Here is a 13,938-nt window from a genome sequence, read left to right as displayed (position 1 = left end):
TGTTGTGGGAGGGAACGCAAGGACCCAGAGGGAGATATGGCAGTATCCCTAGCGGCACACATGAGCAACTACAGATTCTGCTGAAAGAGTCCAAGGAATCAGTGGCACTACTTGCCATGGGCTCATCCATGTGTGCTGTGGGGAATGATGACACAACCATGTTGTTTGTTTTCTCAGTTAAAGAGAATCAGAGCTTGAGCTGACTTGCCAGTTCTGTAAGCAGTTTGTGGTAGCCTGCAGTTTCTGGGACTTTGTCCTGCCTGGGAGGGACTTTATATAAAACCTAATTCCACATAAATGACAGATCATGCTTTTTTTTCCCTGCATTTCTTGAGTTGAGCGGAAGTAAGGGTAAGGACTTAGCATGGCTTTAGCAATATTCAGTTGTACTCCTTCACAGTTGGTACCTGGAAAAAAAAGAGCATCTATCTCCTAAGAAAATCTTGTTTCCTAAGTCCTTTGCTCCAAGGAAGAAAACTGAAATCTCTTGTATTGCTGGGTTATTTTCTGTGTGCATTTTGGTTTTTTTATAGATTTTATTTATTCCACAAATTATTTGCTTTGCAGGAATTTCTGTTTTCTGTTTTCAACCAGTGCTGGCTGAGCTGAAACTTCCTGCATCTTGTGGAGAGCATGTATAAAAGGAATGACCTCATGGCCAATGTGATGGTTACCTCCGCCACTCCAGAGGTACAGTTCCTTGGGTTTTATTAGCTCCTGTATCAAAATGGAAATTTTGGTTTGTTTCAGCTTTCACAGCAGCCCTTTCCACTAGTAGTCAAATACCACACCATTTGTAAGAAAAAGAACTAACATGGCAAGAGAGTAATTGTAGAATACTCCATGGTTCTTGGTGTTCACAGCCATGTTTTTATATTGTTGTCGTTGATGATTACTCATTTTATTTAGTTTTAAATAGCTTTTTTGACCTGTAATTTAGAGCAGCCATGTATTATTAGTGAGTTCAGAGCAATGTAATATACCATCAAAATGGAGTCAGTCAGAAATAGAACCCAGAAATATCCAGCTGCATTTTTCCTTTTTTTTTTTTTTTTTTTTTTTTTTTTTTCTTTTTAATTTACTGGTCTGCTAGTGAGAAAGTGCTCTAAGAGTTTGTTCATTTTAATATTTGTATCCTGTGGAGACCAGGAGGCTCTTTTGTGCTGCTTCCAAAAATGTTCAGTGTTGAGCTGCTGTGCACAGCTAACAGCCTGTTTGTTGCTCCATGACAGCCAACGGAACACTGCTTGGGAATTAGCTGCCTGAGTTTTTCTAGTTTTTTGCTTTCATCTAATATTATGATGAAATAATCAGCTATAGTAAAGCTTGTCCTGTAAAGCACACATTTTAAATGTGGGATTGGAGAAACTCTTTTTCAGCTTTACGATGGAGACTAATACTGCATATGTATTCCAAAGTTGCGTGCAATGTGGATTTATGAAGGACCATATTAATAATCTGTTATATATTTTCTCTTTTCCTTTTCTAGACTTAATCAAATCCTGTGAAGGCCCTTTTCAGTTTTTCATTGCCAGGTTTTTTCTTTTACCACATTAAATAAGTAAAATTAAGAGCCATAGTTTTCAATAACTCTACAGGGTTTTCCAGATTGTTGAATATATAATAAACATCACTTACTTACACATAATTCTCTTCAGATTCACATATTTTCAGTGCTTGTAACAACTGCCTTGTAACTAATTATTTATCTTTGCAAGGACAGTTTCTGTGCTAGGGCTTATTGTCTTTGGAGTGAGGAATAACATCAAAAATCTTTTGGAAGTCCAACAACACTGTGTTACTCTTGATCCTTCACTCACTACCCTCAGTGGATACTGAGGCAGTGCTTCTCTTTCTGAATGCTGACTTGGCACTTTCCTGATACAACATGACTGTCTGCATTTCTACTCATTCCCCTTTATTCTCTTCTTGGGTTTGACCAGTACAAATGTCAGGCTTTCCTAATCAGTAGTGTGCAGAAAATTAAATTTCAGAATGTGTCAATTTTCCCTTTGTTATAATGTTATGGATAGAGCAGCTTGACTTGGATCTACCTACTCTTTACTTTGCATATTTAATTTTAAAAATCCTATGGAATATGAATCTTCAAAATCTCAACACGTTTCCTTTTGTGTGGCAGCTCTTTCATTTAGTCTATGATTTTAAAGATGGCTTGCTAAAGCAGAATATTTCATAGAGCTAAAATTTTATGTCACTGTAGTTTTTGCAGAAGGAAGTTGGAAACATTTGTGAACAGTGCAAAACTAAATTTGATAATTTGGTGTCTGAAACTTTTTGAAGTTCATACATTTTCTTGTCATTACTTAGTATTTTTACAGATATTTATTTCCTGAATTTGAGATTAAATTCATCATTCTGCAGGTAAGCCTACTATTTTTTCTTTGTAGGGTAGTAGCAGCTCAGATTCTCTGGAAGGACGAAGTTCAGATTTTGCCAGTAAAAGCTACGATGCAGTTGTATTTGATGTGTTGAAAGTAACTCCTGAGGAGTTTGCTGTAAGTAGAAACGTTATTTTTGCATTTAAGCTTGTATAATATTCAGAGCTTGCAGAGTACTAAATACATGAAATCTTTTTTCTTAAAAAAATATCTTTTAAATAAACTTCCAGTGTTCTTGAAAACAAATTTCTGATTTTATCAGCTTCAGTAAAATAAGCCTGTCTTGGGATTTAGTCATTTAGTACTGACCTGACACAGCATATTTGTTTTACTGTATAAAGTCATTTGCATTTTTTAAAGTCTTTTAGGAGACCCTAGCATAGGTTTGAAGATGTTACTTATAGAATCATAGAATCCTAAAGGTTGGAAAAGACCTGTAATATCATCAAGTCCAACCTTGGCCGCTAAACACAGTCTGATTAACTTTTTATTTAATTGACAAATACTCAGCTTCTCTCCTGAAGTAAGTTTCTTAAAAGCAGAGAAGAAGCTTACAGAGAGGAAACAATTTCTTTCTTTGTTAACAATTTTTCAGTGTTAAACTGAAAGCAGAATTGCAGTTTTGACAAACATCCAATGCAATTCTTGTCCTTGCTCCTTGTTTTAAATTTCCGTGTTAACTTGCTGGGGTACTGGAAGGAGTGAGGATGAAAGCTACCGCACATAAGGTTGAATGTTTTCATTAATAATTCTGAGCGTCAAAATGATGTGTCATTATTTGATGTAAGTTTGTTTAATACCTGTTCACCAAAAAAAATCTTGGAGATAGGCCTACCTTATTCTTTTAAGTTTGTCACTTTGGAACCTTTTTGAGACTTTGAGCCTTTTTTAACACTAATAGAGAATACACAGATGAGAGCTGTTGTTAGGTAAAATTACAAAAATACTTGAATGGCAAATCTGCATCAACTCAGTTAAAAAATCCCAAGGCTTTTGCTCCTAGTTATCCAGGTTCAGATGATCCATGGTCAAGGACTGGACTCAGAAATTAATAGACACAATTTAGACAGAACTGTAAAATCATGTGAAAATAGGTATGTCTGATTTCATCAGAATAGAAATGTTACGTCCAAAGACAGCCCAGAACATAGAGTGTAGTCTACATTTGTGATTATCTTGGAACTGTATTTATAAAATGATGAAGTCAAGGTAAAGTTGCTTGTAAGCTTAAACTCATCAATTTTCTATTCCTATTGCTTTTGGTTTGAGATGGAAGCATGTTGATTGAGGGTCTTGATTTAGTGCTGTGCTTTAAAACCACAGATGTATGCAACCTTATATCATTGTAACATTTTTTAACTCAATTCCAAACTTCTGTAAGCTGGTTTTTTTCTCTCCAATTCCATTTGCCACCTGTAGCTGTGAGCAAAACAAATAAAAACCCCACTAACATGCAGAGAAATGAAAAACTGAAATGTGTGTCTGTGGGACTGAAAATCTGTGTATGACCCCTTTAAAGCATATTCCAGTCATAACTAATTAACATGTAATAATTTATCGCCTTTCAACCCAGTGAACATAAAATGTATGCTGCTCTCTGTGTGAAAGGCTTGTAATTCTTCCTGCCATTACTGTCTCAGGCATTTATTGCATAACAGGAAGACTCTCAAGCACAGGTATTTCCCCTTAGACTGGTGCAGGTACCGAAAGTCTTCACCTGGGGACAGCCGAGGAATGACAGGGTGTCACTCAGGATGGGGCACTTCTGGTTGTGGTGTGTCAGCCTGGACAGGCAAGGCCAAAGCCAGGGCTGGTTAGTTCTGGTCATTGAGGAATATGTATATGGTTTGTAGGTACTGAAGGGCAGATGGAAATATGTCACTGTTAGCTCTTCGTGTTACATGATGTAAAATTCTGTCTTCATTGCAGAGCCAGATAACATTGATGGATATGCCAGTATTTAAAGCTATACAGCCTGAGGTAGGTTTTCTTAAACCATCTGCTTACATCTTTGGAATTCAGTGCCTGAGGAAATGTGACGATTTAAATAATGCTTTTTTGTTCAAAAATGCTCACCTTCTTGTGCTGCACTAATATTTTTCTAGGCATATTCCTTGTTAGCACTGTGAATATGTAATCCAGCATGAGTTATTTTGATTTGTCATCTGTTGCCAAAGGAGATGACTTTGCTTTCCTGGAAGTCGTCTTGTCTTGCTTTTAGTGGAGTGTTTCTTCAGGATAAGTTTAACAGGCGTAAAAATCCTCTATTCTCCCTTCTGCTGCCAATTTTCAATTCGTATCTGATTTCAGAGTTTGACTTGTGCCTCTGGCCATAAGAAATTAGCAATACCCTTAGAAAAATCTGCTAACAAAAATATTTTCAATATGTACAAATTGATACGTAGATATTCTTTCATGAGGAAGTTTTGTTTAGACAAATATCAGAACAAAGCAGAGGGGGTTTTTTATTCTACCTACCTTTGCCAAAAGCAGAGGTAGTGTCATACTCCAAGGAGATGAATGACCAAAAAAATAAAATACAAAACTAGAGATGTTAATTTTTTAAAGCGAATTTTGCATTTATTTTAGTTACTATGAGACCTGTGCCACAGAATTTTATAGCAAAAATATCCCAAACCAATTGATTTGCTGTCCTTCTTTTCCTTTGTCATTGCTTCATTTTGCCTTTTCGAAATGAAATTCCCTGAAGTGTTACTCTGGCAAATAGATGTAACTCAGTGAGGAGTGATCAGAAAGAAAACTATTGTATTTTCAGCTTCTGCTAGAATACAGGTCTTTGAATACGTAGCAGTTACCAGGAACTATTAGTTGTTAATTGTGCTTTCTGATTTTCATTTTATTGGAATTGTCAATATAGTTTGTTTGCCAAAAATAAACAACTGTTTCTGCTGAAATTCTGCCAACTGTAGGACTAGGTTTTAAAGCAAGAAATAGTCTGTGTGTTTGTCATGAACCTGCCCCTTGTTATTAGGTAAGTTATTAGACTAAGAAGGTTAACATTTTCTGGTTGAAATTCAAGGTTTTAGTCTTTTAACATGACCTTATGCATGGATGGAAATACCTAAGATTTTAGAGTTTTGGTTGCTAAGTCTTATCTCAAACACACAAACATCCTTTAAATGTGGTATTTGCTGAGGCTTTTTCCTGCTTTTCAACAGCTATTACTAAAAAACACATCTGCATTTTACTTTGCAGAGTTTAGTAAGAGGATGTCTAGTTAACAATTCTTTGTTCTCCAGCAGAAATAATTATGCTTACATTCTAGATTTCTATGTAACTTTACTTAGATTTTTTTCCAAGTCCTGAAATTGCAATCTCCACAAATTTCAGTTTCCTGTGACTGTGCACATTGAGGAAACTGCCAGCATCCTTCCACACCAAAAAAAAAAAAAAAGATGAAGTGTAATTCTAGAACATGGTATATTGTAGCAGAGTAAAAAAAATCAGCAGGGGTATTTTGAATCACTCACTTTTATCAATCCTCCTATTCAGTCTGAATTTTAAACCTAGTCAAATGATTTTGCCATACACAGGATTTTCCATTGTTACTCACTAGCCGTCTTGCAACCGCTTAATATCCTTAGGTTACTGACCTCTTCCACTCTTCTGACAAAGGTAAATTTTGCTGTCCCTAGTAGAGTCTGAGATTTTTTTCCACATAAACATATGATTTCCAGCATCATAAGACCAGACATGGACTGTTCATGTGGAGAATCTGTGTCCTGACAGATGCAAATTGGCATTTTTATCTGCAGAAAGTTTAAGTGCTGGAGATTGGGATTTAAAATATGTTTGGAACTGGTAGTGCTTCTCCTGCTGCTCACAGCGGCATGTACAGATCTCTAGAGTGTGTTCCACTTATCAGCATTACAAAGTGCTTTTCAGAAGCAGAATTCTCTTTGGCTGACTCTGCCTTTTCGTGTGAAGGTGTCTAAAGTTAGTAGTGTACATTTGGAAAGTTGAACAACATTTTGATTGAAACTGAGACTTGAGATTCTAAAAACAGAAGAGTGATTTAGAACTAGTGTTAAGGAGAACTAATTTCTGGTTTTTATGGCAATTTTTAAATGTATTTCCTAGGAACTAGCCAGCTGTGGATGGAATAAGAAAGAAAAACACACCCTTGCTCCAAATATTGTTGCCTTTACTAGGAGGTTTAACCAGGTAAGTAATTTGATTGCTGTCATGAACAGGTACTGTTTGACAGTTGTCTTTGAGTATAAAGTTAAACGGAACTACTCATGTGAATTAAAACCTATTTTTCCAAATCAGGATTAAGATTTTTAAATTACAGCCTCTGTTTTCAATTGCTTTGTCCACATTTTCATGTTGTTCCTCTAGACCATTCGTTCCTAATTATTAGTTCCTAATATGTTTTGCTATGGTGCAACGTGAGCAATTTTGTTCCTTTTTTTTTTTTTGTTTCACTTGCTAATTCAGTTTTCTTGGTGTTGTCTCACTTCTCTACCTCTTCATGGTAGTGGTAATAATGCTCCAGGGCAGTTGCAGTGATACAGATGAGAATTCATGGGATCAGAACTTTTTTGTTTCCTTACCCTGTTTTCTTCCTGGAGCCTTGTGAGAGTTTGCAAATGTTTCATCTCATGGACTAATAAAGTCCATTTTTTTGTAATAAAGTTAAATGTGTTTACTTTACAGGTCAGTTTTTGGGTTGTACGAGAAATATTAACAGCACAGACCTTAAAAATAAGGGCAGAAATACTGAGCCACTTTGTGAAAACAGCAAAAGTAAGTGCAAATTTCTTACACTATCATTCAAAACCTTAACTCCTTCTTGTTTGTTTCTGGACTACTCGTGTGAGCCATTTTTGGATTGCAGAGGGTAACAGTTCTGTTTTAGCACATCTATTATGTTGTACCACATGAGTAAGATGAAGGCATGAAAACTGTTCTTTTCTACTTGGTTAGATGCAACTACCCAGTTCAATGTGACTCATCTTGTACCTCTGCCTACCAAGTTTAAAAGTGGTTTGAATTGTTGGTGGCCAGTTGAGTGTTGACAACATAAAATGAGGTTGTAAATTGTTTTGGTTTTTGTCTCCCACCATTTTCAAACTTAAACTTTTATGAAAAGAAATTTCTTGCTTCTAAAATAGCTGTTGTGAGACTTGTATTCCTGCTTGTGATATGTAGTTGCTGGTATAAAGCACTGCATTTTACTCTTAACTTTAAAACAAACAAACAAATTTAAAAATATTTATCTCTTCCACAACCTGTGGTCATTCTGTTTTATATGACCCTGAGTGACACAGCACTTGGATCAAAGTCCTGAGTGCTAATTTTGTATGTGAAATTGTATATGTGTGTAGGTAATTAAAATAATATTTTCCATATAGTACAAAACAATTTTTGCATTGTGCATATTTCCAATCAATTTACTTAGAACTTTTGTACTTATAGAAGAATATTTATCTGTGTAAGTTACTGGCACAAAAAAATAGTCCAAGTAATAGGAGAATGTTCAACTTGGAGGTCCTAGGTTGCTCTTAGAAATAAGAATTGTGGTGCTTGTTTGGGCTTTTTTTAGCCTGCACAAGGGGGAACACTGCCCTCTTTCATTCTCTTGCTTTTTTCCTTTTCCTGCTTTTCCCTCCATAAAGTCCAGATCTTCCTTAAATGCTTCTGAGCAGTGAGTAAATGGATCACTCAAGGATGAATCCAGCCTCTTTTTAAGCTTTACAAAGAAGCTACGTGACAGCAATTCTCATTTTTCTATTTTCCATTTTTATTCTTGTTGTAGCAAGCATTATCATCTTGACAGCTGTATTCCAAAGTATTGTCTGCCTGAGCTCTGTGTGTTTTGATTAATTGTCAACACACAGAATAAATTTAAAGTACATTGAAGTGAGGTAAATTTTTCCTATAAAACAGATTACAAAGGCAAAAGTTGTGTTAATTCTGAGAGGATTGTCAGCATCTTTATGTAATGTTTTTGCTTAAATCTTTAATTTCCAAAAAAACCCATAAATTTTCAAGATCAATGCATCAAATACTTTTTTCCTATTTTCTGTTCCTGAGGGAACAGCCTTAGAAAATAACAAACTGAAATAAAATACAGTTTGTATTCTCTAAACTGAAATGCCTATTATGTTGATGGGTATACTTGTAAAATTGGCAACTTTTAAAGTGGTCTTAAGAATCTTGCACATGACAGCATTGGATAATATTGTTATCTGCAGTCGTAGATGAAAACTTGGTATTTTATTAATGAAAAAATCATGGTTTATTAATGCAACTTTGATATTAATTAATCCTGCTTCCATTTTCAATGTGCTAAAAGCTATTACTCCCTTTTTTCAGAAGCTTCTGGAACTGAATAATCTTCATTCTCTTATGTCTGTGGTGTCAGCACTGCAAAGTGCACCTATCTTCAGGCTGACCAAAACTTGGGCTGTAAGTGTTGCCTTGACCATTGTCCCTTCTGTCTTGTTTGAATTCTGAGTTTCTTTGGAATTTGTCGTATTGTAAACTCTGGAGGAAGATGCTTTTATGTTTTTGTGGTACTGTGGTAGCAGAAGTAGCGGCCTGTTACATGTTTTGTGAAAAGTAGAGTTTTGGCTGCATATTTGTAAACAATCCATTTTCCTGTAAATTTCCTGTTTTCCTATGTGTTCTAGAAGCCAGTGGTTATATGCTCAAGAAGACTTCCGTTGATAAGTAATCTTAGAACAGAACGTGTATCAGTGTCCCCTTATTCAAAACATAGTGTATCATTTAATACATTACCTAAAAGGAAGGAAAAAGGCATGTTACAAATATACAAGCATTAATTTTGTGATTATTGCGTGATGCATTTCAATTTTTATTTATTTTAGAAATTAAAAGCATTGATAATTCTGTTTTCAGAAACTCTGTCCCTGGAAGGCAGAACTTCTTAGCAAAACTTAAAGTAAATTTAAATATTTCTTTAAAGAGGAATACACAGTTACAGGTTATTTCTACTGTATGTAACATTTAACTGTACAAAGGTTTGGGTAATTCTCATCAATTAAGTATTCCACACACCATGGATCACACTGGCTGTTCACAGTTTATAAATAAAGATGGCTATATTTAAGTCTTAGATAAGTTTATCAAGCTTTTTAAATGCTTGCAACTATTTTGTGACTTGATTGCTCAGAATAAGGTTATAGTCTAATAAAAAAGTAAGTGCCTGGTGTTTTGAGCAGCTTGATGAAGCTGGAACTTAAATAGGGAAAATTGCTCTTGTATGAAATGAACTATGTGACTAATTTGACTTAGACCTAAAGAGGTGCCAGGCTCTTTGTAGGCACAGTAGTTCAAAAATGCAATACATTGCAGTGGCAGGGCCTCTAGCAATTCTCTGTGCTGATTAAAAGAAAACAGCAAAATTATTCTGATACATTTATTTCTATCCTTTTTATGTTATTTTTTTATTAACGTTATTTATCCTTTTTATGTTATTTTTTTATTAAAGCTTAGTACAAGAACTGGAATTTTCCAGGGGAAAAGGGATATGAAGGAATGTGCTATGGAGCAGCTGTCTCTTGTCAGAAAGGACACATGCAAGAAGCCAGAGTACAGTGCCATAATTCTCCACTCACTCCAGCTTGATTGGCTTTTAAAACAATCTTAAAAACATTGCTGGAGTTTCTTAAACCAGCTGAAACAGGGAATGTGTTTTTATAGCTACAGTTGTGTATTTTATGTTTACTTTTCAGCCTCCTGTCACTAGGAGTTTTTAATTCCTAAATGTTTTTCTAGTTGTCTGTAGTAAGTCTAAGAAATAGAAAACGTGGATTTAATATCACAATGGTTTACTTTCCATATACTTTCTTCTGAATAGTTTTGTCATACCTTTGATAAGGTACTGTTGAAATGGCATAATTTGCATTTATTTAGAGCATTTTCCATTGCTGTTTGTACTTTTAAATTCAGAGCATTTTTAGCAACTCTAAGTTACGAGAACATTGGTGACTGTATAATAACATACTTTTTCTCTAAAAGTTTAATATTGCTGAAGTTATTCAAAACTGATGTTGTGATATGAGAATCCTTGACAAATTAGTCAGAAATAATGGTCATATTTTTTCATAGCTTGACTTACACTGAATTGCCTTTTTTTAACAGCACGTTTTCAAACATTGTGCTGCTTTGGGTGATGATGATAAAGTTAGTCATAACGAGACTGTGCTTTCCTTTACTCCGGGCAATTCAACAAGTTATTGATTGTTGGGTTTGTGTGGATTTGTCTTTGAAAATTTTATGATCTCCATTTTCTCTGTAGCTTTTGAATCGGAAAGACAAGACCACCTTTGAGAAGTTAGACTATTTACTGTCTAAAGAAGATAATTATAAAAGGACACGAGAGTACATCAGAAGCTTAAAAATGGTTCCTACGATTCCATATTTAGGTGAGTGTGAACAATTACATTATTTATCTGTAGCTCATTGGCAGACAAGTGCTAATGTACCATGTTGTGCACCTGAAGAGCACCATATGTAGAAGATACGGTTCACTCCATTTCGTATTTAGAAAAATTAGGTCAGATTGCGATTTTTAGGCTATACATGCTTCTTGTAGGAGTTTTTCTCTCAGGTGCTGAATAAACACACGTGTAAGTCAATGTGAAGGTGTATTAAAAGGGAGACCTACAGTTAAAATGCTGTCCAGTCTTGATATTGTCTCCTTTTGTGACATGCACCAAGTAGCCATTTGATGAATTGGTTTTTTGGTCAGTGTTTTCGCCTGGGAATATTTCTGCACAAAGGTTATTGTTAATGAAGGTAGTCCAATATAATGAACTATTTTCTGGCTTTATTAGTGATTTAGTAAGATGCTAAACTGCAGGTAAAAAGGATGAATGTTTTTAAATTGCTGACCCTGGGTAACAAGAGCTCAAGAATTCTGCTTAGCCTTCCTGGGCCAGAATTGCGGTCTCTGTTATAGTAACCTCTAATGCCTCAATAGATTTATCTTCTGTGAACACTTGCACTCTCACTTTAAACACACATGAACTTGCGTGCACAGCACCCAGCTGGCAGGATTTCCTCAGCTCTCTCCAGTACCATATTCTTTTGCTTGAATTGAACATGGTATTTTTTACCTTCGCTAGATAAACCCTACCTTGTTCCTTACGCAGCTGGAGGCTACTCCTGACATTATGGACTTCAGTCATTATTTGTTGCCTTTGCAGTAAATCTTCAGTTACCTCTCTTCCAAAAGGAAGAGTCCTTGGGTTACTTGATCATGCCTGGTGCAGATGCCACTTGGCATCCTTGACAACTTGCCTGGGCAGCGTGTCAGTCCTGTATCCTTTTTTAGGGGAAGAGGGTGCACATGGAGTGCACTGCTTGCAAAATTCAAGATAGAAATGCAGGATAGATTTTATGCACTTAGCTTCAGGAAGCTTTTTGTGCTCTACTTAATAATTTCTAACATTCTGTTACCTCAAAGTTTAGTAGCAATAATGAACTGTTTATTGTAATGCTAAGATTATGCCTTTATTGGCACTGGTTTACTTTTTTTGTTTTATATGGAAAGTCAGGATTTTTTTTTCCCCTTGTATGTAACACTGTCTGTAGATTTTCATCTTCTGTTTTACTGTTCAAGCAGTTTATCTCATAAATCCTTCTGTAATTCCTATCGGTCTGCCCTTCTCTTTGCTCCTCTCAATTAGCTAATATCATTAGCAGATTTTTGTTCCACTGTTCATTCCCATTTTCAGATCACTTACGAATAGGTCGAGCAGCATGAGTCCTAGTACAACTTGCTGTGGAAAACAATCAGCACTGCTTATCTAAAATACTTCTTCTTTAATAAATTTGACAGCCATTCCTAATGGCCATACTTTTAAAACTGTCTTGAAAACTTGATTCGAGTTATTGAAACTGCTTTGTAAATAACTTCAGGTTTGAATGAATATTAGCTTATCAAAAGAGAATATTGTTTCAGTGAATAAATGTCTTCTCAAGGAAGACAACATTACTTACAGAACAGCTTCTTTATTCTGTATAAATGAACAAGTAGACTAATAGCTGATTTTAGGAGTAACTACTGAACATAAAACAATTGAATGAGAGTGACAAGGTGTGAAGATTTGCAGAGTTCATGGGAATCCTGTTTTGTGCTGTACAGCCTCTTGTCTCACTGCAAGAAAGCTACTTAGTTATTAGAGAATGGGAAGCCTGAGATTGTTTGAAATGAGCTGGAGAATGTACTGGGAAATTAAAACTGCCACCTAAGTTTTCCAGGTACTCTGGTTTATAGAATTGGCTCACAGCCTTGTGTAAGAAGTGTTTTAATACTATCCAGTTATTATTACATCACTCCAAGCCACTTCTAGATAAGATTTAAAATATTTCTGAAATGAACTGAAGTGTTACAAGCCTAATAAAATACTTGGGTAATGAAAGTGAAAGGAAAAAATCGGCATGTTGCTGAGTTACAGGATTGAATCTGAAATTCCTGCTGTTTTCTAGCCAGTCTCCATGAGACTTTGAATCCTCCTGCATATGTTGTATCTGGCGTTTCATACATGAGAGACCCTCTCCCTGCTGATTACAAAGACTAGGCAGTGTTGCTGTTCTTGTAAAGTAAAGCTTTCCCTGCATTCTAAGAGATGCAGTTGGACATTTTGTGTAACCAGATGAATACAGCAGACAACTGCTCTTATGTTTCCAACCAGGCTATAATATGAGAAACTAATATATTCCTTACTATGTTTAAAACATCCAGCAGTTGTTTTGTTTTCAGACAGGTCTTTCAACTTTAGAGAGAGAAGGAAAGAAAAAAACAAATCATGGGATTGGCAAGGCTGTGATGTGGACTGTTGGAAGTGTTCAGCCACAGTGTGATTTAGGAAAAAATAGCAGTCACATTGTTTTGAAAATTCATGGGTGTAATTGCTAGCTACAGCTCTTTCTTGTCTTCATGGCTGGTGATCTTTTAGGTTTTCTCTGTATGCTGTAGAACAAAGAAAGATGGGTATGATGTTATAATTTATAGATTTGTTGCACTGTTTGCTTTTTTCTCCTTGGAATACAACAGTGGGGCAAAATCTGGAAACTTTGAATGATAATAGAACAGTTTCAGGAAAGAATTCTTTGGAAATGTGTATGCAAAATAACTAGTTGTCGTCTGAGGTAACATCGATCTTGTGACAGCTTTTTGTCTAAATACTGTAAGTGGAGCCCCACTATTTCATTCCTGATACATAGATAATGTATTCGTTTGACAGCATTTTCTTCACTCTTCCGAAGAAGGTAGAGATATTTCAAAAATTCAGAAGAGCAACCTCAATTTCTAGGAGTTTGCTGTTGCAGGACTATTCCTATGGCACTTCTTGAAATGGAGGTTTACAGGAGAATTGAAGTTGTTAGAAATCTTCTCCATAGTGCCGCAGTTCTCTCTTGTAAAAACTCACCTAAGGTGCTTTTGCTAATGATAGGAAGGTGTACTGTATGGGATTTTTAGACTGCAGTGTTGTCAAAGATGTACATTTGGGGAGCGATGAAATAATATAATTGAAACCTT

At 35.6% G+C, this 13,938-nt stretch overlaps 1 protein-coding gene across 12 annotated transcripts in view; it reads left to right on the top strand.

Moving 5' to 3' along the window:
- The window catches only part of RALGPS1 (Ral GEF with PH domain and SH3 binding motif 1), an 85,789-nt gene that overhangs the window by 5,772 nt on the left and 66,079 nt on the right, over positions 1–13,938 (top strand). For 11 of the 12 annotated variants that reach the window (XR_005603253.1, XM_039561717.1, XM_039561719.1 and 8 more), the window contains 7 exons: positions 568–690; positions 2,409–2,516; positions 4,329–4,379; positions 6,501–6,584; positions 7,080–7,169; positions 8,742–8,834; positions 10,690–10,816. Coding sequence is in view for 11 of the 12 variants with exons in the window: in XM_039561717.1 (XP_039417651.1) it covers positions 634–690; positions 2,409–2,516; positions 4,329–4,379; positions 6,501–6,584; positions 7,080–7,169; positions 8,742–8,834; positions 10,690–10,816 (610 nt within the window). In the remaining variant the exon portion in view is untranslated. The remainder of the gene's footprint in view (positions 1–567; positions 691–2,408; positions 2,517–4,328; positions 4,380–6,500; positions 6,585–7,079; positions 7,170–8,741; positions 8,835–10,689; positions 10,817–13,938) is intronic. The other variant, XM_039561718.1, reaches the window with a different exon arrangement.

The sequence above is a fragment of the Corvus cornix genome, chromosome 17 (genome assembly GCF_000738735.6).
Source record: "Corvus cornix cornix isolate S_Up_H32 chromosome 17, ASM73873v5, whole genome shotgun sequence".
NCBI classification, from domain to species: domain Eukaryota; kingdom Metazoa; phylum Chordata; class Aves; order Passeriformes; family Corvidae; genus Corvus; species Corvus cornix.
This window is presented reverse-complemented; position numbering and strand designations above follow the sequence as displayed.